At 51.7% G+C, this 27,443-nt stretch overlaps 1 protein-coding gene across 9 annotated transcripts in view; it reads right to left on the bottom strand.

The window, feature by feature from the left end:
- IFT140 (intraflagellar transport 140) overlaps positions 1–27,443 on the bottom strand; it is a 70,791-nt gene that overhangs the window by 35,076 nt on the left and 8,272 nt on the right. For all 9 annotated transcript variants that reach the window (XM_081257686.1, XM_081257682.1, XM_081257688.1 and 6 more), the window contains 14 exons: positions 22,819–22,940; positions 22,545–22,687; positions 20,843–21,018; positions 19,840–19,931; positions 18,910–19,016; positions 18,084–18,229; positions 14,886–15,089; positions 14,680–14,752; positions 12,684–12,775; positions 7,716–7,843; positions 5,707–5,824; positions 3,223–3,353; positions 2,631–2,799; positions 1,174–1,305 (listed from right to left, as the gene is read on the bottom strand). In XM_081257686.1, coding sequence (XP_081113812.1) covers positions 1,174–1,305; positions 2,631–2,799; positions 3,223–3,353; positions 5,707–5,824; positions 7,716–7,843; positions 12,684–12,775; positions 14,680–14,752; positions 14,886–15,089; positions 18,084–18,229; positions 18,910–19,016; positions 19,840–19,931; positions 20,843–21,018; positions 22,545–22,687; positions 22,819–22,940 — 1,833 coding nt within the window. The remainder of the gene's footprint in view (positions 1–1,173; positions 1,306–2,630; positions 2,800–3,222; positions 3,354–5,706; positions 5,825–7,715; positions 7,844–12,683; positions 12,776–14,679; positions 14,753–14,885; positions 15,090–18,083; positions 18,230–18,909; positions 19,017–19,839; positions 19,932–20,842; positions 21,019–22,544; positions 22,688–22,818; positions 22,941–27,443) is intronic.

Below are 27,443 nucleotides of genomic sequence, written 5' to 3'. Positions count from 1 at the left end.
GATTTTAAATCACCCTAGGCTAAGAGCCAAAAAAATCCAAGTAAAAGTCTACATACTTCAGTCCTTCTTCTGACACAACAGTAAAGAAAGACGCAGCAGGGGAGCCCAAAGAGCTGACGAAGGGGAGGACTCTGCAGATTTTACGAGAATAGGAGCAGCAGCGGCCAGCGCATTTGCAGTCCTGCAGAACGGAAGGCATGAACGACAGGCTGTGGCCTTCAGGTCCCAGCGCAGCTGTGCCTCCTTTGTGCAGGCGGTGTGGGCGCCTGGCTGAGAACAGGTGGCTCAACCAGTGTTTCAACTGGTCTGGGCATTCCGCCACCCCTACCCCCCAGATGCACCCACCCCGTGATCAGCACGGCATCTCGGGGCAGAGGATGGCTGATTTCAGGTCTAGGAGGGACCGTGGGGACTTGGAGACCAGTTTCCAGGGAAGGCAAGTAACTCATCCAAAATACCCTTGTTGGCGGTGGGGGAGGGGGTGGGTGGCGTGTGCTGAAAACAACCCTGTTTGATCAAAAATTTAAAAACACACCCGTGGGACTTCCCTGGTGGTCCAGTGGTTGGGACTTCGCCTTCCAATGCAGGGGGTGCGGGTTCGATCCCTGGTGGGAGAGCTAAGATCCCACATGCCTCAGGGCCAAAACACCAAAACATAAAACAGAAGCAATGGTGTAACAAATTCAGTGAAGACTTTAAAAACGGTCCACATCAAAAAAATAAATAAAAATAAAAAAATAAAAATAACCAGTGTATGTAACGCACACACACGTAGGCAAAGGACAAAACCTCTCCTGAAAGGCTGCCTGCCAGCCTTTCCTGGCGACCATCTTTGGGGGCTGCGAGCACGGACATTTGCAGCATCCTTGGTCTTTATTTCTATACTTGAAGCTTCTGAATTTCCTACAGTGAATATAGGAATACGTACTTTTAAAAAACCAGCTAGAATTTTAAAAAAGAAGACAGGAAAGTGGAATGGTACGGTGCCTTTGGGGGACGCCGGAAGGGACAACCCTCAGCAGTGCTGCTGCCTGCCTGCCTTTCCCCACACAGAGACCTCGGATCTGCAGGAACCTCAGGCGACAAATAAGGGCACACAGTTTGCTTGTTTAACGAAAGAGCCCCAGTGGGGAGGAGGGCCTGAGACACGGCCACGCACGTGGAGGCTCCCACCTTTCTCGTGAAGTAATAATGGGGCACTTGGATTCCCAGGAGCGTCTGGAAGACGGGAGGCCGGGGGAAGCTGTCCTGCAACAGGAAGCCGTGCTCTTCAGAGACGAAGAATGACAGGACCAGCACGTCTGCCTGCAGAGGGAGACGTTCTGTCTTAGTTTGGCAATAACTTTCCTGAACCTCACCCAATCCCATTTTCACTGCTGGGATATTTACATAAAATACAAAGAAAGTAGAGGGGCCAACACACGGGAACACAGATAACCCCCTTCCTCCTCGGGGCACACAGCAACCACACCAGGCTCCGCTCTTCTCTGACACCCCTCCTGGAGGACGCACCTCGTCCGGCCTGGGAGCCACTAGACCCATCTCGCTGATCTTGTGGCAAAAACTAACCCTTCCACCCGCACTGGTGAGTGAAGCTCAGGAGCTCCCCTGTTTCAAGAATAGCCCCTTCAGTTTCTTGACTTTGACATGGAGACTCTGCTCTGCTCTCAGGGAGGGATAGTGGAGAGGGCGGTGCTTGGTGGGACCCTGTCCTGCAGGACTCGGCCGCGGACCCTTCTGCCCAGGAGACGCGGAGGCCGAGGGGCTGGTGGCTGCCCTGCTGTGTGAGTGCCTGTGTCTCCTCACCATCTTCACCCAAGACCAGGAGCCCTTTGCCGGCCATGCCCCCACCCTCCAAGTGGGAGCGAGTGCCCCCAACTTGCTCTTCACCAGACCCTCTCTCTCGTCTTCGAGTCTCCACTCCAGTGACACAGATGCCAACAGCGCTCCTCTCGCCACTCATATTTCAGACCCAGAGATCGATCTGCTTCTGAAAACGTCAGGGTGTGGAAACCCGCTGCTGGTAGCCTCAGGGGATCCAGCCTCTCACGTCCTGGAGGGAAGTCCCTTTGGCAGGGACACAAGTCACCTGAAGCTCTAGGGCCGGCCAGCCTTTGCTGACCTACTGAGGAACCCTACGAAAGATCCCTCTGGGTCACAGAGGCGCATGCAGCCCCCAGGCTTTCTCAGGGATCGCTGGGTGTCCTGCAGGACCCAAGATTTGGAAAGTGTTGGAGTCCTGGGCCCGAGAGTCACGAGTTTTGGGGAGGGAGGCCCTGCAAAGCCGGGGGTTGGGGTGGAGACAGGGGCAAGGGGGCCAATTGTTCGGGGGATGACTGAGGAGTCGGCCTCAGTAACTGGACCCCACAGGACGAGCTGACATCAAGGGGTAAGTTCACGTTAACTGTTTTGATAAAGAGCTCTGAACCGCCGAGAGAAAATGGCACGTGACAGAGGGTGGGGCCAGCCCTCAGTGTCAACCCAGAGGGGATAGGTGTCCCCTGGCATCCTGGGGATGGGCACTCGCTCTCCTGAATCCATTCCCCAGGACTTCCCTGTGGACCATGTTGCGAAGACAGAGCCTGCCACGTCCCCACCAATCTAAACACAAAGGCGACAGCATGTAGTACCGTGGGGTCTGTGCTGGCATCGCCCAGGGCCTTCCCGTCCGTTGGCTGCAGCGGGGCGCCCGGCACTTCCCGCATGGCTTCACACACAAACAGCCTGGGCTCACTCTGATCCCAGAAGTGGCTCACAGGCACGAGATTCATCAGCCTCTCATCTGCGAGGGCCTGGCTTCTGAAAGAGAGAGACGGACCCTCACACACGTGGTACATCAATGTCCTGAAGAATGCATACCCGCCCAATGCCCCACTGTGTTTTCAGAAACACTCTCCACGCCAAGAGACGCTGATGGGCCCTCTGTGCCCCAAGACTCAGGCTGCCCTTGTGGACACTCGAGTTGCAGCCCTTTCAGAAGCTCGAGTTCCAACCCCATGACTCCAGAACCTTAGAACCTGGAAAACAGATTAGAGACTCAAATCCACCCCAACTGACCAGGGGAGTTTGTTTCTATTTCACCTCTGGTTTACACCACTCGTGATCTCTGAGCTCTTCCAAGGGTGAAGTAAACTTAGCAACAACCTGCCTCGAGGCCGATAAGTAACTGAACATCGTTTTCAACATTTTTTCCAACAAAATCCTCCCAAACCACAATCTTACTTCTTAGTCTCCTGTCCATTAAAGGGCAACGTCTCTCTCTGATCTATCTGTCCCCTCTTGAAGTCGAGGATGGTCACTGTGTCCATTTCCACGTCGTAGAAGCAGATTCTGGAATCGGGGCTGTTGTCAGCCTGGGGAAGAAAGAGCTGGAGCTCAGGGTACCCGCCCACTGAGAGCCACACGCCTGGAAGAGATGCCCGGGTCATCCACCCGGCTGCTCCCATGAGTAGGCCTCCAGCGTTCGTAATTCGAACGTCAGCTTACTTTCATCCTGCTGAAATGGCTATGATTTACTACTTTCTAATTTCAGAAAACTGAAGACAAATTCTCAGACTGTGCAGGTCGACTATGGCTGTCTAGCTGTTCTTAATACAGATTTGAGCGTGATGTCATCTTACCTGAGGTGGATTAACCATGGCGACAAGGAGGGACCGAGATTCTGATAAACTAATTCTCACACAGGTGAGTAAAAATGAAGTAAACGCCATAGAGAAGCTTCAGAAAAGCTGAGAAAAGGGAACCAGCTTGGTTGTTGGGGCAAAATGCCAAGAACTGTTAAACCTTTATTCCCACAGATACCGGGATGGTAAAGGGACGTGCTTACTTAAGAAAAGAAAGGCAAGAAAATGAAAAATTACTGATATCTTAGACAAAAGAAAATACTGTAAGCTTAAGAGCAATGGAAGAAATCATAAATTAAAAATCATCAATAGGTTTGACTAAATAAAAATGCAAGCTTCTAGTCATCACAATTCGCTAAGCAAAATGACAAACAACGAAGCGTCTGGGACACGTTAAGATGGGCCAGGACTCAGTCTCCACCCCAGACACCACCCCCACCCCGCCCCGGTCTGCAAGGAGAGGGGCTCCATCCCATCCTTCTCCTCCTGCTTCTCCCAGCATCTCCTCCCCTGGGGAGTGCCAGTAGGGCAGGGGAGCTATGTTTTACTGCAAGCCCCCTTAACCTAGCTCAACTTTTCTTTCTTTGATTTTTTCTTTCACCAGGGCGAGTATTCCCGACCCTGGTCTGAGCGTTGAGCTCCCTCAAGCTCACTCTGCTCTTTAGAATCAGGCCTCCGGAGACAATGGTCACTCAGCAGTCCGTGCTTCTCACCAGCGTCCACACCCAGCACCAAGGAAAATGCCCTTCCCGGGACTGCCCAGCACCACGTCCCGATACCCTGCCTACCTCCTGTGTGGGTGTCTCCTGCCTGTGCGTGGATACCCGGGCAGTGTCCTGACCACTGAAGGAATGAGTGACCCAGGACTGCCTGGTGTGTGGTGCCTACCTGTCTCTCCCCATCAGCTCAGCTGCTTCCCCTCCCTCAGCCTCCCCAGGTCCACCCTGGGCCTCCGGCTGGTAGGACCCCCACCTCCAGCCAGACCTCCCGGCTGAGACTCAGGCTTGTGTCTAACTGCCCACAGGCCGCCCTTCAAATGCCTTAACTCAACAACCAGACAGGACCCCACTCCATCCCCCAAAGGCTCCTCACCCAGCTCCTCTCAGCCACTGTCCTTCCCTGCCCTACAGCCAAGTATGGCTGTGATGGGCCCCAAGGGATCTTCCACCTTGTGACAGCCCACTGACCACTTAGCCTGGGCCTCCCCCTCTGCCAGTGACCGGAGACCTTGGCGAAGCCATGCTTCTGCCACGGGGTCGCACTCTGATGCCTTGGCAGGGCTGTGCCCCCATCACTTGCCCACCCGGCGAGCCCACACCTGGGCTCAACCTCCACCTCCCCTGGAAGCCTCCGGAACTCTTGAGAGCTGTTCCACCTACCACTGACCTCCAGCCCTGCACCTCTCCTCTCAGCTCTCACCAGGGTTGTAAAAATTTACTCGAGTCTGCTTATCTGAGGGGAGGGGCCGATTCCCCCATTTAACAAATCAGTTTGTGTTTACAGTGGCCAGCAAAGTGTGTGGTACATGGAGGGCAACCAGCAATCCACTCTTGAATGAACGAGTGAGAGAATGAGTGAATAAATAAGTGAGCGAATGAGTGAATGAGTGAGTGAATGAATGAATGAGTGAATGAATGAGTGAGCAAACGAATGTGTGAGTGAATGCATGAGGAGAGCGTGAACAGACACTGCCGGGTGGGAAGGCACTAGCTCCTCCAGAACAGGCGACCCAGCCACCTGCCTCCTTCACACCCACATCGTGTGTCTCTCTAAGCAAGAGGCTCCAAGGTCCTTCCACAGTCGTCACCCCTGGTGCCCAGAGAATTTAGTCGGGTGATGAAAAGAGGCAGAAAAGGGAAGAGGTGAGGGTCTCTGCAAAGCAGAAACCACTGCTCCTGATGAAACAGGGAGTGAAGGAAGGTGGGGAGGTGAACGGTGGCCCCAGGTGCGAGGAGAGGCCAGACAGAAAGCTCCCCCACCACTCCGCCCGCCGAGGAAGGAGGGGACGTCAAGGGCGCGGGGTGTGGGGTGCAGAAGGGCCAGCTGGAGGGGTGGGACGAGCCGTGTGCACGAGGGGACCCACCTTGCTGAGGAGGATGCTGATCTTGCTGCCGCTGGCATTGCACCTGAGGGAGGCCATGCCCCCCACGCCGGGGACCAGCCCTGCCAGGCTCTTGCAGCTGCAGTGCACCTTCGCCTCTCTGTGGGGAGGGACAAGGTCTCAGTGGCACCACTGTGGGATGGCAGGCGCCCCTTCTCCTAGTGGCCTGGAACCTGGGCCCAGAGGACTGAGCTCCGCTTGGGCCCAACTGCTCTCACTTTGGTAATGTGAGACCCGGGAAATGGGCTGAGCTCAGAACATAGGGTGATTTTTTATTTTTACATTTTTTTTGTCAAGGTATAATTGACACACACGTTATCTTAGTTTCAGCTGTACAACATAACAATCTGCTATTTGGTGGGTGAGGTTTTAAAGTTCTGTTTCTGTGAACAAACACGAACACGTATTTTGTCCCTGTCTCACACAGGAGCAGCTTATTAAGGATGCTTCATCGTCCCCACAGCACAGCCGGCCGGGGTCTCTGCTGCCCATACTTCATTACAGCTGTGTGCTTTTCCACTGTGTGGACAAGCTAAAATTTATTTAACTAATCCCCTGTTTAGTTGTTTCAGTTTGTTGCCATTAGAAACAACACTGGCTTGTAGAGGTATCTCATCATGATTTTTTTTGCTTTATTCACATTTCCTTACTTTTCCCCTAGTGTCCTCTGTCTGTCCCAGGCCCCCATCTGGGCCCCACTTGACATTTAATTGTCTCGTCTCCCTGGGCCCCTCTGGGCTGGGACAGAGTCTCCAGGCTCATTTGGTGTATTTCCTGCTTCAGTCCCAGTATCGGTCCCAGCATCATTTCTCCGAGGAGATCAGTTCCCTTTACTGCAGGAGGACTTAAGAGACCCAGATCCAGGCACAGGGTGTGCTCGTTGCTCTTGGGGTGCCATTGCCCCCAGGCCTCCACGGCTGACAGAGCCAGGCTGTGTGTGTACTGACTGGTGTGTATCCTCATAGCCATGGTAACTTTATACGCATCCACCTGCGTCTACGTGAAGCTGCACTCTGCTTCAGACTCACATCTCCACCTTGGATGCACCAGCACAGGGGTCACTCCAGCCTCCACCCCTGCTGATCTGGAACCTCCCACCCAGGCGAGAAGCTGGCTCCCCTCGGGCCCCCATCCCATCCCTCGGCTGCTCACGTCCAGCGTGGACGGCAGTGTGGGTACTGCTCCCTGAGCCCCGTGGGAACTGACTTCGTCTGCAGAGCACATGCCGCATGCGGCCCCTTAGCCCTTAGTCTCACGGTCCCACTAGGTCCCAGGGTGACCCAGGCGGCACCTGGTTCCCAGGGAGGCAGTTCCACACACTCACGAATGGTGGGTTGTTCTGCCTTATCTGCATTCCATCCTGGGATCCCCTTAACTGATTTTTTAAATTTGCAGACATTAAGGCTCACTTTGAGCTGTAAAGTTCTATGGATTTTGACAAATGCACTGTGTCATGTGTCCATCACATAGTGATGCTGGTCCCTTACCCTTCATGCAAAGATGAAGAATTTAAATCAAGACATAAGACATTTCAAAAAAGTAAGTTGCACATTAATGTTGAAATGAGAACATAAGCAGTTTGCTGCCTCCTCTCCATTTTCTACCCACCACACTGCCTCCTGACTAATTTTAAAAATTTAGGGGCTTCCCTGGTGGCGCAGTGGTTAAGAGTCTGCCTGCCAGTGCAGGGGACACGGGTTCGAGCCCTGGTCTGGGAAGATCCCACATGCCGCGGAGCAGCTAGGCCCGTGCGCCACAACTACTGAGCCTGCGCATCTGGAGCCTGTGCTCCGCAACAGGAGAGGCCGCGACAGTGAGAGGCCCGCGCACCACGATGATGAGTGGCCCCCGCTCGCCGCAACTAGAGAAAGCCCTCGCACAGAAACGAAGACCCAACACAGCCATAAATAAATAAATAAAGAATAAATTTAAAAAAAAAAAAAAAAAAAAAAAAAAAAAATTTAATACTTTTATTTGGACAAAAACTGTACCTTCGGGATAGATCAAAGCTTTTAAAGTGAGCCAAGTCTGTCCCTACAACCAGGAAATTTCCACAGATGTCAAAGAAGCATGGGTTCCCCTCTGTCTCGGAAAACGGCAGGAGTTGTTTCACAGTCCCCTGAAGAAAAAAGGAGGGAACAGGGAATTCAGGGAGGCTTTATTCACAGGGCCCTGCCCTCTGCTGGAGTCTCACCCCAAATGGGGAGGGGAGGACGGGGCCCTGCCCCGGGGGGATCCCTGATGCTTATGTTCAGAGGGGGAGACAGGTAGCAGCCAGGTCAACAAGCAAGTACACACGTAACTCAACCTGAGCAAGTGTAGACAGGTGACGGACAGAATGCTAAAACAAAACTATCAAGGTGGCGAGACATTGAATTCCACCTGCTTGGGTTGGTCCAGGAGGTACCGCCTGCAAGGTCTTATGTTAAAGCCCCAATGAAACTGACTGTGTGGCTAATGTCCTCTAAGTGGTCACCCCTGGGGGAGGCTGCGAGCGGAAGGGATGGTGGTCGCGTCACGGATACGTCCATCTGTGAAAACTCACTGAGCTGCACACACAACATGCTTGCTTTCCTGTGTGTACCTCATACGTCAGTAAATGCCTGAGAAACAGGTCTTTGTGGGGCAAACCTGAACTGAGACTGGGGAGAAGGAGCCACCTATTAGAGAGCTGAGCCCCGCTTTCCAGGACAAGGAGGAGCCAGCACGGCAGGAAGGAATGCGGTGGCCAAGGGGTGGCCCCCGAGGTGGGCAGTGAGCAGAGGCCAAGTGGGTAATCAGTGCAGGCCAAGGTGGAGAGTCAGATTTTGTTCTACATGAAGTTGGAAGACTCTGGAGGATTTTGAGCCACAAGTGATTTCAAATCACTTATGTTTTAAAGTGTCACTCTTCCTTTAATAGCATTTTGGAAAGAGTGACCACAGTCAGGCCTGCACAGAGCTTAGGCTTTCGTGTGTCTTGTGCATGGACCGACCCTTGTCCTTGGAGCTGAGAGAGGCTCCTGGCTCAATTCAAGCAGCGCCCAGTGAGTGCCTGCCTGGTATGGCGTTGGGCTGGGAGCAGGGCACCCCAACAGTGAGTGGGCAGCAGGTGGAGGCCTGGTCCCAGTGCAGGGGGAGCGGGGAGCAGGCTGGACAACCGGGATTGGGGGGGCGTTCCAACAGAACTTAGTAGACTCCTAGTGCCAGGCACAGAGACTTGAGGAGCAGGCCAGGAATCTGCACAACCCGTCCAGGAAACTCAGGGTGAGGGACAAACAGCGTGGGGGTGAGTTCCAAGCTGAGGAATCGGATCTTCATGTTGATGCACCCAGTAGGGAGGTTAGTATACGTTTGTGGAACAAGCGAACAACAGTCACAGGCGGTGGCTCACTGGTGAGGACAGGCTCACTGGTGAGGACAGAGCGAGGGTCTCAGCCTCCTCTGCTCGACCTCTCCTCTGCCGCTCCTGACACGTTGTACGCAGTGCAAACCTGACCTCCTCTCCTTCCGCACTGCCTCAATGATATGTCCAATTCCCAACCCCTGCTTCAGAGCGCGGCCCGGGTTCCTGCTTCCGGAGCAGTGTTTCCAGCTGGCTCTGGTGTAAGCATATAGGCTTGGGGGCGGGTGGAGAAAGAGAACCAGGACTGGTATTCTTGACATAAAAGGACCCATTTTAGCCTAAGCCATTTTGTGATCTAAGACTGGCCACAGTGCTGGTCCTAGAACAGGCCTCAGCAATTAATGATCTTAGGGAGGGAATGCAGAAACAAGGGAGGAGCAGCCTTGCGGCAGGTCCTGGTTCCTCAAGGGATATATATAATAATACACCTTTGAGTTCTGCAGGAAGTAAGGCTCCCACCCACTGACTTCAATCCACAGAGCCTGGACTCTGTTGACTTTTGCCCCAATTCTACCCTGAATTCTCCTCTGCTCAAACTCCTTTGTGAATATGCTTGTACCCTTCGCTTAAAACTTCCCCAATTTTGCTGTTCAGGGAGACACTGTTTTGGGAAAGATCCCCCGTGTTCTCCTTACTGGCCGCAAGTAATAATAAATCCTTCCTTCTCTCGATCTTAGCTTGGTTGTGTCTATTGGCTGACACCCACCGAGAGGCGAACCTGGTTTTCAGGTAACACTGGGACACCTCTGAAGGGTGTCCAAGGCACCTCACACTTGCACCCTTCCCCCCCAGCCCTGCTCTGCTTCTCTACTTTCCACCTTAAGGCTCCACAATTAGCACAGACCCGCAAACTAGACAACTAGAAAGTCCTCAGTTCCTCCCTCCTACGCCAGTTGCTCACCACGCCCCTAACTGCCGACTCTGGCCTGGCTGCCTGCCCACTGTCCCGCTCCAAGCCCCCGGACCTCTCACCTGTGGCCTCTCCTACCTGCCTTCACTGCTCACCAGCTGCCCTAGTCCTTCCCACACAGAAGTGATCTTCTAGGAAGAAAACACAAAACCAAGAAAAAAACAAGCCAAAACGCACCATGTCACTCGGGCTCCACACTTCCTGCCTTCCAACTTCCACCTAGTCCCCTGAGGCTTTGCCTCCACGGGTGTCTGTCAGACACCAGCCCCCGCTCAGCTCCCGCCGCTCAGCTCCCGCCTCTCCTCGCAGTGCCCCGCAGGAAGCACGGGAACCAGCGGGGCTCTGCGCTCCGGCCTGGAGGAAGCTTCTGCGAGAACCATGAGGTACATAACGGCTGTCCCATCACCACACAAACCAGCAACAACTGCAGTTTGTGTGTGATGGATGCACGGGCAGGGAGAAAGGTCTGGAGACACACTCCAGCTTTCCGACGAGAGGAGAGGTGCTAATGGATTCCTTACACAGGCTGGCATTACTTTACTAATCACCATGGTCACATATTCCTTAAGCTAAAAATCAACAAAAAAGTCTAAACTCTAGACTGTCTGTGGTCAAACGCTCCTAAGTTCCCGCCATGATTTCCAGCTGATTTTTCGCCCCTTTCCCAGCAAGCCTTTCACCCCTTTCCCAGTATGCCTTTCACCCCTTCCCAGCAGGCCTATCATTCTTTCCCAGTATGCCTTTTGCCCCTTCCCAGCAGGCTTTTTCTTCTTTCCCAGTATGCACTTCACCCCTTCCTACAGGCCTATCATTCTTTCCCAGTATGCCTTTCACCCCTTGCCCAGCATGCCTTTTGCTCCTTCCCATCAGGCCTATCATTCTTTCCCAGTATGCCTTTTCCCCCTTCTCCAGCAGGCCTATCGTTCTTTCCCAGCATGCCTTTCGCCCTTTCCCAGCAGGTCTTTCATTCTCTCCCATTATGCCTTTTGCCCCTTTCCCAGTATGCCTTTCGCCCCTTTCCCAGTATGCCTCTTGCCCCTTCCCAGCATGCTCTTTGCACCTTCCCATCAGACCTATCATTCTTTCCCAGTATGCCAATCCCCCATTTTCCAGCAGCCCTACCCTCCTTTCCCAGTATGCCTTTCGCCCCTTCCCTGCAGACCTTTCCTTCTTTCCTTGCATGTCTCCACTCTCCAGCTCCGCAGGTCACCCCTCTGATAACCCAGCTGCTCCCTCATCTTTTGTTAGGAGGGCCCCTCCCTGCCTCGGCTTTATGTCCACAGCTGATGCCCCTACACAACTATCAGCAGTATGCAAGGCCCATCCCTCCTTCCCTCCAGCCTCTATGTCTCCATTTTGACCTGAAGCAGGGCAGGTATCTCACCAGGCCCCAGCTCCCTCCACCTGCACTTTGCCCCAGGAGGCGAGTGGGGCTGAGGGTGCTTCCCTCACTTGTCAGGTCTCTATTCCAATGCCACCCCCTGCAATACTTCCCACCCACCTCCACACTTCAGTGTGCACCTTTACTGTCTGATCCTCCTGCTAGAAAGTAGAACTGCACGGAAGCTCTTTCAGGAATTGCTGAATGCAAGAGTGGACGTGCAGGCTGTGAGGTACAAGGACACGGACATGGCAGCCCTGGGAAATCAAATGCTGGACCCCAGGAAAGAGCTCAGAGCTGGACAAAGCAGTCATACTGAGAGCTAAAACCAGTACCATAACAAATGTCCTCAACCATGATGCAGAACACTGTTGCATGTACTGGGCTGAATGGTAGCCCCTGAAAGATACATCCATTTGGATGTATCTTGGAAAAAGGGTCTTTGCAGATATAATTAAGGATCTCAAAAGGAGACAACTCTGGATTAGGGTGGACCCTAAATCCAAGGACAAGTGTCCTTCTAAGACACAGGGAGAAGGCCATGTAAAGATGGAGGCAAAGACTGGAGTGATCTGTCTACAGGCTGAGCAACGCAAGGAATGCCAGCAACACCAAAAGCTGGAAGGGGCATGGGACAAATTCACCCTCAGAGCCTCAGAAGGAGCCAACCTTGCCCACACCTCCCGAACTGCGAAGAAAATAAATTTCTATTGTTTTAAGCTACTACGTTTGTGGTCATTGGTTATGGCAGGCTCAGGAAACTAATACACCACGTCAGCCCTGGGGGTCCAGCAAGTGTGCCCGGGATGTGGGCAGGGTTTCCTTACTGCACACCACCCGGAGGGAACAGAATGGTGTGTTAAAGGCCTGTCATCCTGGAGGCACACATTGCTCCCATCCTGGCCTCACCCTCGGACACATGCAGGGAAAAAGGTCTGCCTAAAGATACGTCCTGAACTGACGACCCCTCAGCCCTCAAGATGCGCATTAAACACAGCAAAATTTCCTCCCATTTCACACCCCCATGCACTCAAGGTCCAGCCATGTAGTCCTTTTCACTGCAAAAGGCCACTGCCTCACCTCCTGATTTCTGAAGTCACAAGAGCTGTCGATGGAGCGGCTACCCGACAATCCATTTTTACAACCAAGCACCTAGTGGGGGCAATCTGATGTGGTTGAGTGAAGTCATTAAGCAGGCTCTGGCTTGATTTAGAGATGGCATTTTAAACTCTGCTCTAATTGTCTTTAACGTCACAGGCCACTCACCCTAGAGCAGCAATTTACCTGCCAGGTTCGAACTTGGACTCGGTTTGGCTCCACTGTATAAACGTTTTCTTCATGCATGGCTAACACTGGAGACTCACACAGGAAGGTGCCTAAAATTAAAGATAAAGGTCAGGACAGCAGCAGCTAGTCTCGTCATAGCTCCTTAGAGTTTAAGAAGCATTCTCACACGAAAACTAGAACTTTTTGTAGGGCAACTATTGATGAGAAAGACTGAAACCTAGCAGAAAAGATCTTCTACAACTAAGGATATAAAGAAGGAACCACGGTGAGACGGGTAGAAGGGGTGGAGCTGCAGTATAGTCAAGAAGTGTTCTCATGTGTGTTCCCTAATTTTCCTTGGCACCCACAACAGCCTTGTGAAAGGTGTGTTTTCTTTATCTTGCAGATGAGGAAAGTGAGGCTCTGAGACACAGGGACATGCCAGGGCCACAGCTGCCAGTGACGGTCAGGTGTGGGGACTCAGTGCTGGGCACCCTGCCCTCACCAGTCACTGATGGTCTTTCCTCTTTTCTCCCATCTAGCAGTGGTGCTTCCAGTAGCACAGCATCTATGACAGCATGATTGTTCAAGCATCTGCTTATCATATGTGGAACTTTGGAGACCACAAGCTCTAGTCTCTGGCTCTAGACAGGTTCTTTTCTAGTTAGGAAGATGATGACACACACAAAACAGAAAATAGCTCAGCACCTGTTGTGCTATCCTCTTGGGAGGATAAGTTCACCCTTGCCCCTCAAGGGGTCTATGGTAGAAGAGAGGCAAAGACGTGAATTATCAGCACAATCCAGGGCAGGGTGGGAAAAGTGTTCTAAGGGAACTTTAGGCAACAAAGTGTTAGAGGAGGAAAAAAAAAGTGAGGGAATAACATGAGGGAGAGAGGTGATAACCTGTGGAAAAATATCCCCAGGGAGGTGTGAGGTATTCAAACAAGCACGAGGGGGCATCACCCTGGGAACAGTGCAATGACGAGTCCCCCTGTGAGGTGGGAGGGCCTAGGTCAGGATGGGTGAAGGTAAGCACTGTGCAGAAGGAGATCTTGCTGAGGAGCACGTCCTGATGGTCACTGTGCTTGGTGGGAAGATGTCTCCAAAGAGATCAGGTCTTAATCCCTGAAACCCATGAATATTAGCTTATATGGCCAAATATGTTAAGGTCTTGAGATGGGGAGATTATCTTGGATTATGCAGATGGGCCCCAAATGAAATCACAAGTGTCCCTTTAAGAGAGAGGGAGATTTTTAGACAGGAACAATGTGACAGTGGAGGCAGAGACTGGAATGATGTGACCCCAAGCCAAGGATTGCTGGCAGCCACCAAAAGCTGTAAGAAGCAAGGAGCAGGGTCTTCCCTAGAGCCTCTGGGGCTCTGCCAACACCTTGATTTTGGCCAGTGAAACTAATTTTGGACATCTGGCCTCAAGAACTCTGAGAGAATAACTCCTAAACAGCCACTCGTTTTGTGGTCCTTGTTACAGCAGCCCCATAACTCATACAGACATGTGCTAAAGAGCAGAAGATAAAGTGAAACAGAGAGTCGGAGCGATGGATAGGACGGGTGGAACAGCTCTGAAGATCCATCCTGAAATTTTCAGACAGAGGTTGGCCTTGGTCGAGACCCCACGGGCTCACTGCTGTGCGTGCTCTGGGAAGTTCAGAAGTCAGGTGTGTAGCATCCCTTTCCCCGGAAAGGACTGTGGTTCTTCACACTCATGCTGACTTATTTCTGAGCTGTTTCATCATCCTGGAGCCCAGAAGGGCTGCTGGCCCCAGATCTGGCTGCACTTAACTACCTCAACTGGCTTCTATAGGGAGGCCAGGGAGGCCCTGGCTGCACAGGGCTAGAGTGGCAGCACTGGCTCTGGAAACGCAGGCCCAGGCACGAGAACTGACGTGAGGGTCTCCCCATGGCCCTGGGCCTGCCCTTTGCCCACCCCACAGGAAGCAGCAACCACCCCCATTAGATGTGAGTCCCCTTCGTGGGGCTGAAAAGGCTCCTACCTGCACTTCGTAATGTAGCTCCAGAAGGCTCAAAGATCACCACCTGTTTTCCATTCCAGACGGCAACAGCATCCTACAAAGAACCACAGAAATTAAAAAGCAACCGGCCGTCTGGGCCTCGTTGTCCCGAATGACCCTAACAACCGACCAGGTCTTCTGTCTACATTGATGATCCCGCCCAAGCCCATGGTCACCCTGGCAGTGACCTTGGTGGCGAACACTCCACTGATGTACATGTCTGTACGCAGGCTGTGCGTCACCCCCGTGGACAGGAAGGACACGCTGAGTAGGCTCGGGGAGACCTGCACCGCGGCCACCTGCTGGTGGAAGTGGGACGACATGGCCTGCTCGCGGAGGATGAGCACGGAGCTGATGCTGTTCACTGCCAGGAGGCTCTTCCTGGAGCCCCACTTCATTCCCACGTTGAGAGACAGAACCCAAGGTGCGAACAGAAAGGAGAGGTGTAGTCAGAGCAACGTTATAAGTACGAGGATTCATAAACAATTTCCAAGCACTATTTCTTCTTCTTGTTTAAAAACATGATTTAAAAAACTTATAAGTATAAAATGTGTAATTTGTAGAAAAACTTTAAAATAACAACACTCAGAGTTTAGATCCAGCAGGTAAACTTGTGTGGGTGTTCTCGCTCATGTCTATCCTGACTGGTTGAGCATCTTCTAGAGTTTACTTTACTGACATGAACTTAGGGGCGTCTATGTTTTATAAATGGAAAGCAAATTTACACACTGTAGTGAACTATCCAGACTTCCTCTAGTGATGTCAAGTACCACTTTCATAATTTCATATTAAACTTCCAAATCCATACAAATCCGTTTCTGGATTTCTAACTTTACTCCACTGATATATTTATCCATTCCTGAGTAAGCATGCTGCGTTAATTGCTATACCTGTCAGATATATTCTGGTATAGGATACAGAAATGGTCTGGTTCTTTTAAATTTTTTTCTTGGCCATTTGCTCTCCCAAATGAGTTTAGAATTATTGTGTTGAATTCCCCCAGCAAAAAAAACCCCCAAAAAACTCCTTATTTTCACTGGATAAACATGTAATTTGTAGGTTTATTTGGAAAGAAATAATTACAAGATTGAGGCTTCTCTCTGAGGAACATGGTCTATTGAGTCAATTTTTCTTTTACGTCTTTCAAGAAAGTTAGTGTGGCTCTTACTGTTATTTAAAATGGGCATTTCTTTCATTACCACTGAGGTTACATGTTTTCCATGGATTCTACTAACCACCCTTCGGTAAATTATCTGCACTCTCCTTCATCACTTATCCATTTACATTCTTTTCTTTTCGGCCGCACAGTGCAGCATGCAGGCTTAGTTCCCCAACCAGGGATCGAACCCAGGCTCCCACAGTGAAAGCACCGAGTCCTAACCACTGGACCGCCAGGGAATTCCCTCCATTGGCATTCTTAATATTTTTCTTATAAATGTGAGTATTTTTCATGTCCTTTATTCTAAGATATCACTAAAGGTAAGATGAGCCATCAGTTTAAAATAGCACCTTTCTTCTCCCACAAAAAACAAAAATACTTTCAATGTACACATCAACTGGGATTGGTATTCAAATGAAGAAAAAAACTATGCATTGAAAATTGGGAAAATTTGGTGTTTTAGAGATTAACCCTTTAAAGTTAATATTTACCCAGCTCAGTTTTCCTTTCATCCCAGCCTTCCTGTTCACATGCCCAGTGTGACATGTTCTTATGGACTCAACCTTGTCCCTCTGCTTTTGCAACTTCTTTTATTACTTAAAATCTAAGGAAGTTACACTTTCTCTACAGATCTGATTATATTCTGTGTTTTTAGCCAGTTATTCTGACCCAACTTTTAATTTTTTAAATTTTATTTTCATTTTTTAACAGGTGGACCATTTTTAAAGTCTTTATTGAATTTGTTACAATATTGCTTCTGTTTTATGTTTTGGTTTTTTGGCTGCAAGGCATGTGGGATCTCAGTTCCCCGACCAGGGATCGAACCCACACCCCCTCCATTGGAAGGCGAAGTCTTAACCACTGGACCGCCAGGGAAGTCCCTGACCTAACTTTTAAAAATATTTAACTCGTTAATTCATCCAGAAACTATGTTTATTTATGACCTAAGATGAGGATCTAAAAGTAATTCCCAAAATTGCTCTAAGGTATCACTAAACTGTTTACCATGTAAGTTTTCATTTCCTGATTAGTATAGATTAAGTAAACTTTATCTTAAAAAATTCAGGAACTTCCCTGGCGGTCCAGTGGTTAAGATGTCGCACTTCCACTGTAAGGGGCGTGGGTTCGATCCCTGATTAGGGAACGAAGATCCTGTGTGCCACTTGGTGCAGCCAAAAATTTAAAAAAAAAAAAAAAAAAAAATTCACACAGAGCAGATCTGAGAGGCAAGTTCCAGAAAGGCAGGTGAGAAGCCCCGAGGACATAACAGGCATAACTGGTGAAAATTATGAAAACACAACCATGTACTTCTCTGGGAATTGGGCACAGAGTAAATGAAGAAAGACTTATTAAAGAAAGTCTACTAAGTCTGGTAAGAAGAGCAGAGTCTGTGGCAGGTGAGCTCGGCAGGCAGGTTTGGCCAAGAAACCGGGGCTCCCTTTCCTCCGGCATTTTCCTGGGAGGGGCAGCTGCCAGCATCTCTCACTCCCCCAGCTCCGGCACAGAGGCCAGGTCCAGGTGGGTCGGAGGGAGGCTCTGCATCAGGAGCGGGAGCCAGACGACATTGGGCCCCCAGGCCCTCGCCCCAGCTTGCTCCTCTCTGGGAGAGGCCATCTGGGACCAGAGGCTCCTGTGCCCAGCTCCCAGCTCCCAAAGCCGGGTGTCACCCCAGAAAGCCAGCTACTCTCCCCACTACCAGGCTGTGGAGCAGTGACTCAGAAATCTTTTCCTGAGGGGAAAGGCAGTCCACAAGAACAGCAAGCTCCCCGACAGAATGACTTTGTTTGAAACAGAATATGGGCAAGTTCAAGCCTCAGGATGACCAGAAAACAGTGGAGTTTTGGAGCACTAAGAGGAAGCTGGGGCGGGAATTCCCTGGCGGTCCAGCGGTTAGGACTTGGCGCTTCCACTGCTGGGGTGCAGATTCAATCCCTGGTCGGGGAGCTAAGATTCTGCAAGTTGTGCGGCACAGCCAAATAAATAAATAAATAAGATAAATAGATGATAGAGATAAATGGACAGGTAGATAGATTTAAAGAGATAAATATAGATTACTACAGATCCACAATCCCTTATCTGTAGTTCTGAAACCCAAAAGGCCTTTAAAAATATTTTACTGTTGTTATTTTTTATCTTAATTTGAATAACTGACAAAAATAGGTTCAGAGCAATTACTGCCTCCAATTCTGCAGAAAATGAGTGCACCCAGCGCCCCGTCGAGGTGTACCTTTATCTGCGTGATGTTTCCTTCGAGCTCAGTGGGGATCTGAAGGGTCCACCTGTCTTTGCCCTCCACCCCTTGGCTGCTCTGGGGGCCTGGCACTTTTCTCCACATGGCTACGCGCCCTTTATCGGTACCTGCTGCCAGAAGACCTGTAGGTAAAAAGAAAGTTCACATTGAGTTGAAAAGGGATAAAAACAGCAGCAAGCTCCCTTCTCTGACCACCCTCTCTAAAATACCAGCCCGTCAGCCCTCCGTCCAGGACCTGCCCAGCCTCTTACCTGGCCGTGTCTTCCTTAGCAGGAGTTCACTACTCGCAGTGACACAGTGTGTACATGTGTGGATGGGGGATTGGGGGGGTGCTGCTTGCTCTCTGGTTTCTCCCATGAGAGAGGAGCCTGCCTGACTGTGTTCAGGGCTGCTTTCCCAATGCCAGACAGCACTTAGCACTCAGCGGGCACGAAAGTGCTGCTCTGGTGCATCTCCTATTCTTTCTGTCATATTTGTGTGTGCGCGTGTGTACACATACGCACATCCACGTACACATATATATTTAATGTTTCTCACACTGACTTTTTCTTGAGGTTTCAGGAGGAACAGACACCAATTCACACAGCCAGGCTGGTCACATTCCTGACCAAACTCCTTGACCACTACGTGGGACAACACAGCTTTCCTGCCTCTTTTTTGCTCTTGGCTGACTGTACTCGAGTGACTGACATAGTTGTAACTGAGGTATGCTTCTTAGAACAGCCCTGAGTTACACGTCATCACAGTGCAGCCCAGAGCAAAGCCTGAGGTGGGCTCTCCCTCTGACGCTGGGAAGTCTCACCTTTGACTCTACAGTAAGAAACACAGTTCATATTCTCTCCTTTTTCAAAACCAAACTTCTCCTCTGGACTCAGTACGTAATTCTCTCCTCGTTCTAAATCCCAGAATCTACAAGGCAAGGAGGAAAGTCCCACGGGGGGACTGTGTTAGTGGGCTTCCCTCAGCTGTGAGGGTCTTGTTCAACTCGCAGAGCAAACTTTAAAAATCAGGAAAAAGACACGGCCCTTTGGACTCTGAGAAGAAAAGCATGTCGTTGTTACGTTACCTATGTTACGTCTTGTTCATAACAAAGGGAGCAGTTGCTAATAAAAGAGGGTTCCTGTGTGACACCGGGTCACGATGAGAACAAAGGAACTCCAAGCACCCAACCAGGGAGAACCCCTGAATGTCACATGAGCTAAAGCAGCCGGACCCAAGAGAACACAACATGGGATTCCATCTACCCGGGGATCAAAAAGGCAGGCAGGGCCTCCCTGGTGGCGCAGTGGTTGAGAGTCCGCCTGCCGATGCAGGGGATACGGGTTCGTGCCCCGGTCTGGGAGGATCCCATATGCCGCGGAGCGGCTGGGCCCGTGAGCCATGGCCGTTGGGCCTGCGCATCCGGAGCCTGTGCTCCGCAACGGGAGAGGCCACAACAGTGAGAGGCCCGCGTACCACAAAAAAAAAAAAAAAAAAAAAAAAAAAAAAAAAAAGGCAGGCAGACGTCAGGACAGTGTGACCGCTGTGGGTGCGGACGGAATACCTGGGGTCTCTGATATGTTCTGTTCTTCCATCTCAGGGCTGGTTACATGGATGTGCCCAATTAGTAACACTTCGTCATAATTTGTGCATTTTTCTATATGTATGTTACACTCCAATACAAAGTGTACTCAAGAGACTGTGTGGGACAGAATTTTCAACCCCAGCGCTCTCTGCAGAGTCGGGATCTCACCTGAGGACCGCCTCCCCAGTGGCGGTCACAAGAAGGCTGCCGTTGATCAGGGCGACGTTTGCCCGGCGACCCATATTTCCACTCAGCTTTACCTGCACAACAACAACCCGAAAGGAGCACGTCGCCCTTGTCGAGACCAGGTCCCTGTTCAGCAGCTGGACTTTCTGTTTGGCAGTGACTCCCCGCAGACTCACCAAGCGGAGGAAGTGAGGGTGGCTGTGGACACTTAGAAGGGCAGCCCCAGCCTTTCAGGCCAAAGCAGTGACCACTGCACATTACGTAGTTAATGACAGGGGTGCCCCACGTTGGGTGAGGCAGCTTGTCACAGCCTGTGTGCAGAGCAAACCTGCCAGCAAGGGGCTGAGGGGGGATTTGAACCCAGGTTCACAGGACTCAGTGACCACATTTCAACTGCTGTGTAGACAGAGGTGCACAAAGGACCCCTGAACACCGACTTTTCTGTATCGACCAGAGCATCTTAGGGAAGGTTCGGAGTCCTCTGAGAACCATAGAATCCTTGGGTGTAAACCAAGAAAGTGGCAGGAGAGCGGCATGCAGTCCTCAAGGAGCTGCACACACTGCCTGACCAACACCCAATGCCCCAGGCCTCCTAACGTCCTCCCGCAAGTGAGTGCCCCGGCCCGGGGCGAGGCACCCATGTGGATGGCAGGGCATCCAGAGTTGTGATTGTCACACACCCCTTGGATAAAGCAATGCATATGTGTGGGCCAGCGGTAGTGTCAGAGAGGGAACACTGGTGACAACCCTCAAGGTCTGCACATAGCCAGGAGTCCCCGCCACAGCCCCCTACCTCCCGTGGCTCTGAGAGGCCCCGTCTCCTGGTGTCTCCCCAACCTGTGACCGCAATGGTGCACAATAAATAAGGTGCTAAAGCTCTGGTGGTGGCCCTGAGACACAGACTCCTCAACCAAAACAAAGGGGTGTGTGAGGCGGGCAAGAGAGGCTGGAGACCCCCTGGGGCACCCCCCCATCACCTCCTCACCTTCATCACCTCCTCGGCCACACCCTCGGGCATCACCGTGAACAGACACAGCAGCAGGCTCTCGGTGACTGCCACCAGCACCTCTCTCTTCTCCAGGTAGAACAGCGCCTGAATGGAGCTGTCCGTGGATGCCACCTGGGCCGTCCTGCCCTTCTCGTCCACGTAGTGCACGGTCCCTGCGGGAAAGCGACGTGTCCATGGAGGCTGGACACTCCCCGGGAGCCATTCTACCTACTTAGGGACACTTTCAATGTAAACATCTTCATCATAACCATTTACAAATAAGCCATTTTAAAAACACTGGCACATGACCCATGCGTCCGCCATCTCTGGGTCAGTCCAGCCTGGACCCCTGTGTCTGCCATCCTCCCTCCACCACTGTCCAGCGCTCACACTGACCACCCTCCTGATGCACAGCCTCCATGCTCTGGTCATCTCAGTCCCCTAGGCACACGTCCGTCACCCGTCTGCTGGGGCCTTAACTATGACCCTCCCCGGAGCCTCGGCCTGCACCCTCCATCCCGGGTACCGGGTATCGCTGGCTGGCGTCTGGCCTGCACCCTCTTGCCTTCCCCATGCCCTTGCCTTGGCCCCAGGGCCCCTCCCAGCCTGGATACCCTCCTCTTGCCCCCGAGCTGTCTCCTGGTTCTGCTTTCAGGCTTCTGAGCACGGTGGCAGCACCTCCTGTGAGTTCTTGGGATTGGGTTCATTCTGCTGCTCTCGGGAGCCTCCTCACCCTCCACGCCGCCTCCCATCTCACTCCCAGTGGACAACTTGAGTTCTTATTAAGCTTAAAGGTTCAAGGTTGTATGGAGGCTAATCATAACAGTAACTAGTACTTACTGAGCACAGATGTGTGCAGGCTCCATGTGCAGAGGCTCTGGGGGCAGGTACTACCCTGATCCCCACTGTACATGTTCGGAAGCTAAGGCACAAAGATACGGGATCATCTGCCCCAGTTGCACGGCCACTGAGCGGGGGCAGCACTGACACTCCCTACAGAGCCAGGCCTCCAGTCGCCACGTCTCCTTCCTCCCTCAGGGCCCCCGCCGCCCCACAGTGACCACATTGGGTCCCTCCAACTCCCCTCTCTACTTTTAAACTGACAAATGCCCCAGCCCCTCCCAGCTGTCACCTGTCATGGTTAAGCTGCCTGGCCACACACGTCCTCGAACCCCATCACCCCAGGAAGGGCCCCTTTCCCATGGGGGAAGGCACTCATGAACGTCTCGTGAGTGTACGAGACCCTCTATCTCTCTGAGCCTCACACTGCATCTACTGGCCGCCGCCTGCCTCCTAGCATACCGTGGGGGAGCCGTGTTAAATGAGCATGGACAGCCTGGCCCTGCCAGGGCTGCTGGTCCAGCATGCCCCGGTCACACCCACCCCAGAGCTGAGCCCCGCTGCTGGCTTGGAGACCACGCCGGGTACCCCTGGCATCAATTCATCTGAGGCTGCACATCCTGGACAGCTTCCTCCTGAAAAACCTTCAAATGCAAATAAAGCTCAATTTGTCTCTATCAGGTCAAGGTGAAGCCACCCTTTGGATCCTGGATAAACACCTGCACAAGCCGGCTAAGGCATCCATCTGGGAGTGGCGCACAGCCTGCAATTTTATGCAGAAATGCCATCAATTCGCTTATAATCTCCCAGACACTCGGAAACACTGCAGTGTCCCCAGACCCCAACCTGAGTGTCTTACCATCGGTCAAGCTGACAAAGAATGAGAGTCCCTCTTGAGGTCCCATTTTCAGGAAACTTCCAAAGCCACTCTTCCTCCAGTTAAACTTGTCCAGGGCTTTCTCATCACCACTCACAGCAGCCTTTGCCAACTGAACGAGGTCCCTAAGAGCAAATGTGACAGAGATTCCTCGTTGCTCCCTGGATGAAGGTGGTATAACCACAGAGGAGACCCCTCCAGTGTCAGGAGGAGCCACATCCCCGGGCCCGCCAGCCACCACCCGAGCTCTACTTACTCGCCGGGAGGGGGGAGCCGGAAGATGCAGTGAGTGAGGTGTTTTCCATACTCGTGTTTCAGCAGCGATGCCCCTTGTACTCGACCCCTTTGGTCCAATTTCCATAAGAGCAGGACACCAAGCTGGAAAACCCAAGGTCACATTCTTAGCAAGTGACTGGTGGAGGGTGAGGGTGACACTGTGCAACAGAGCATGGGCTTACTCCTTTTTTTCTTTTAAAATTATACTACTAATGGGCTTCCCTGGTGGTGCAGTGGTTGAGAGACCGCCTGCCGATGCAGGGGACACGGGTTTTGCCCCGGTCCGGGAAGATCCCACATGCCGCGGAGCAGCTGGGCCCGTGAGCCATGACCACTGAGCCTGCCCGTCTGGAGCCTGTGCTCCAAAACGGGAGAGGCCACAACAGTGAGAGGCCCACGTACCGCAAAAAAAAAAAAAAAAAAAAAGTTATACTACTACTATATGTGCACCATGAAAAACTCAAAACAATTCTAGTGTTCAATGAAGGAACCAGAAACTCCTCTTTGTGCCCCCTCCCATCTTCACTCCCTGGAGATAACAAGTGTCACACGTTCAGTTTTTAAAACAAATCTTTATTTTGGGATAGATTCAGATTTAAGGAAAAGTGGCAAAGATAGTTCAGAGAAGTCCCATACCTCACACCTAGCTTCTCCTATTACTGACCCTATATTACTGTGGCGCATGATACTAACTAAAGTTGGTGCTTTATTCACCTCTCCTCAGTTCTTCCTGCCCTGGGACCCCATCCAGGCCCCACAGACATCTGGTCGCCCTGTCTCCTTGGGCCCCCCTGGGCTAGGACGGTGGCTCAGATGCCCCTGTTCTGGATGTCTGGACAGTGTTGAGGAGGACCGATCAGGGGTTTTGTAGTATGTCCCTCCGGCGGGATTTGTCTGATGTTTTTCTCATTGTTTTCGGGGTGGTGGGTTTGAGAGGAAGACCAGAGGTCAAGTGCTGCTGTCAACACGTCGGATCAGGGGTCCCTGCCCTCGGCGTGACCTGTCTGCTGAGGTCATGTCTGTGACCTCCCTCACTGGAGAGTTTCTTCTTCCTTCCATCCTATCCTGCCTGGAAGGAAGTCACTGTGTGCAGCCCACACATAGGAAGGGGAGTTATGTCTCACCTCCTAGATCATCTGGAGAGATATGCCTCTTGTCCACCATTTACTGATTTATTAAATCATAGATTTACATCAATATGGACACATGGATGGACCCATGGATATTTATTTTCTACTCTGGGTTATGACCCAATATTCCCTTGTTTGTTTAGATACTCAAATTGTTCCAGCTCTGCCATCGGGAGTTCTTTCCTCCAGCTCTGTTGTCCCTTCGATGCGCCTGTCGCTGTGGGTTTGTGAGCACCTCCTCACGTCCTGGCCTACAGATCCTCTGGGCTTGCCGTCCTGCCCCAGCCCGAGGATCAGCCATTTCTCCAAGGAGCTCTGGTTCCTTTTATTGGAAGAAACCAACAGAAACCAAGATCTGGGTGCCAGGTGTACTATATGTTCAATGTCAAAGTCATCAGAATCTCAAATTAATGGCTCAGACAACTGCTAGAAAAGTTCAAGTTGCGGGGACGACGACTTGGTCCAGGAGCAATTTTCCAGGAGGGCTTCTGGCTGGGACAAGCTAAGCTTTGTCAAATGGCAGTGTTTCCCTCGAACCCTGAGGCCGCTTTGCTGCGTTGCCCAAGCAGTCCTCAAGGTCTGTTTCCTGCTCACGGTCAGATGGGTGTTTTAGCAGACAGTGAGGTCATCTTCCCACCCTTCTTTCAAGCTGCTTTCATTCCAACACCCCCAATGCTGGGTAACATTGCTTTACTGTATATAAGAATATGATTTTCAAATAATGTGGGCCTTGGGACGTCCCTGGAAGCCCAGTGGTTAAGACTCCACGCTTCCACTGCAGGGGACACGGGTTCGATCCCTGGTCAGGGAACTAAGATCCTGCATGCTGTGCGGCACGGCCAAAAAAAAAAAAAAAAATGTGGGCCTTAAAAAGCAACTTGTACAGTGGACCTCTAAGAGAAGTATATAAGATCAGAAATAGTATGTAACACGAATATATATAGAATTCGAATCATATATTATTATACAGATTCTGCTTGACTTTGCCAGCTTTATAAAGATAAGAATAAAAACATTGGAGCTTCCCTGGTGGTGCAGTGGTTGAGAATCTGCCTGCCAACGCAGGGGACACGGGTTTGATCCCTGGTCTGGGAAGATCCCACATGCTGCAGAGCAACTAAGCGCGTGCGCCACAACTACTGAGCCTGTGTGCCACAACTACTGAGCCCGCGTGCCACAACTACTGAGCCCGCGTGCCACAACTACTGAAGCCCATGCGCCTAGAGCCCATCATCCACAACGAGAGAAGCCAGCACAGTGAGAAGCCCGCGCACTGCAATGAAGAATAGCCCCCGCTCGCCGCAACTAGAGAAAGCCCGCGCGCAGCAACAAAGACCCAACACAGCCAAAAATAAATACATAAAATAAATAAATTTATAAAAAAGAATAAAAACATTATTGGTTTTTTTGTGTTTACAAATTACTCTTAAAATAACATTAAAAAAATAATGCTTGCAGAGTGAAACACACACATAAGGGCAGAAATGGGAAGGCTTCCTTCCCCGTCACCTAGCCTCCTTCCTAGAGGAGCCAGCAGTTGGGCCCTACTGTGTGTTTTAGGCACACACGGCTTCTGTGGAGATGACCTTCTGCCCCGCCCTGCAAGTACAATCGTCCAGCACTTAATTTTTCTTTTTCTTTTTTCTTTTTGGCCCGGCTGCGCAGCTTGCGGGACCTTAGCTCTCCAAACAGGGATTGAACACAGGACCCTGCAGTGAAAGTGCCGAGTCCTAACCACTGGACTGCCAGGGAACTCCCGTCCAGCACTTAATTTTTTTTTTTTAATGTTGAGCCTTCTTTTAATTTACTTATTTTTATTTTTGGCTGTGTTGGGTCTTCGTTTCTGTGCAAGGGCTTTCTCTAGTTGTGGCAAGCGGGGGCCACTCTTCATCGCAGTGCACGGGCCTCTCACCGTCGTGGCCTCTCTTGTTGCGGAGCACTGGCTCCAGACGCGCAGGCTCAGTAGTTGTGGCTCACGGGTCTGGTTGCTCCGTGGCATGTGGGATCTTCCCAGACCAGGGCTCGAACTCGTGTCCCCTGCATTAGCAGACAGATTCTCAACCACTGCACCACCAGGGAAGCCCCAGCACTTAATTTTTAACACAGTAAATGACTCTCTGTTTTATGAGTATACACGAGCTTCCAGCTGACAGCTCATTGGGCTCCCGAACACAAACACGAGCACTCAGCCCGTCCAGATCCTCCGACTGTTCGGCTGGGGAAGAAGTTGAAGGATGGAAACGTCTGGAGCCCCTGGAGCAGTGGTTTCTGCTCAGAATACTGCAGACCCCTGTTCTGATACAAGGGGGACACACACACACACACACACACACACGCACGCACGCGCGCGCGCGCGCGGAGGGGAGGCCACAGGAGGTCACCTCAGGTCTCCTGTAACCAGATAGACATGCAGACGCCAAGTAGAAGATGGCAAAGCAGATGCCTCTTCGGGGCCTCCTGCTCATTGCCCCTAAATTTTAAGTGGTTTTTGCACCTCTTACTACTCCTGAGCGGGGATCCTTTGTGTTCAGAGTGGTCTCTTTACTCGCTGCCATTTCTTCCAGGTCACTTCATTCAAATAACTTTATCCAGTAAGACTTGAAGGAAAAGCGAGAGCATCTCACCCTCAGGTGGGAAACCAGTCCCGTGCAGAGCAGGAGGTGAACGTGCTAAGGGACTAGTGTGAAGTTAGGGCTCCAGATACGACTGTCGGGACACATTGTCACTTCACACAGCTGGCTCACTAATGGTTTATCTCAGAGATCAGGAAGCGACTTGCCCTTTCCCTTGTGTAGGTGCACTTGCTCCTCACCTTCAGCTCTTGTCCAGTAGGAGAGTGCGAGGGAGATGAGCCCTGGACACGCAGAAGCTCCCCGCTTCTTCACCAACCAAGTGTCCGCCTGGTGTCCTCTTCCAGGGATCCCCCCACTGCCCCAGGCCCAAGGGTGGCTGCACAGGGGGCACCTGGCCCGAGCTGGACTTGGGACAGAGGAGGAAGGGCAGGTCATCTCTGGGGTGAAACTGGAGCGGGTGGATTCCTTTGTTTCCAGCAGCCTCCTGGACGGATGGCACAGGAGAGAGACGGCTGTGCAGGAAGGGGCCCTGAGAGGCGGATGCTGGCAGCAGACACCTCACTCGCGGTTCCGGATGTCGGAGCTCTGCTCCTGTCCCTGGAGACCGTGAGACACTCTGAGGGCTGCAGATTACATGTGTCTTCCTGCTTCAGCAGGTTTGGTTGGTCTCATGGCAATCAAACTGGGTCTCTGGTGGGAGAGTGGAAAAGACCCTGGGCCAAGCCTGCGAGCAGGTGTCTCAGAGGTCAGTGCTCTGAGTGTGTCTGTTCATTTGTTATTACTTCTCTGCCTGAGTCCAGTATGAAATTAGGACCAGCACAGTTGTAGATTTTCTTAGAGAAGTGCTAGGTATTTCTGTTCTTAAATCCTGACTCCAAGACTTGGTCAGCACCAACCTGGGC

This window comes from Mesoplodon bidens (assembly GCF_964165515.1).
Source record: "Mesoplodon bidens genome assembly, chromosome: 15".
Lineage (NCBI taxonomy): Eukaryota > Metazoa > Chordata > Mammalia > Artiodactyla > Ziphiidae > Mesoplodon > Mesoplodon bidens.
The sequence above is the reverse complement of the archived record's forward strand: the minus strand, read 5'-3'. Positions and strand labels throughout refer to the sequence as shown.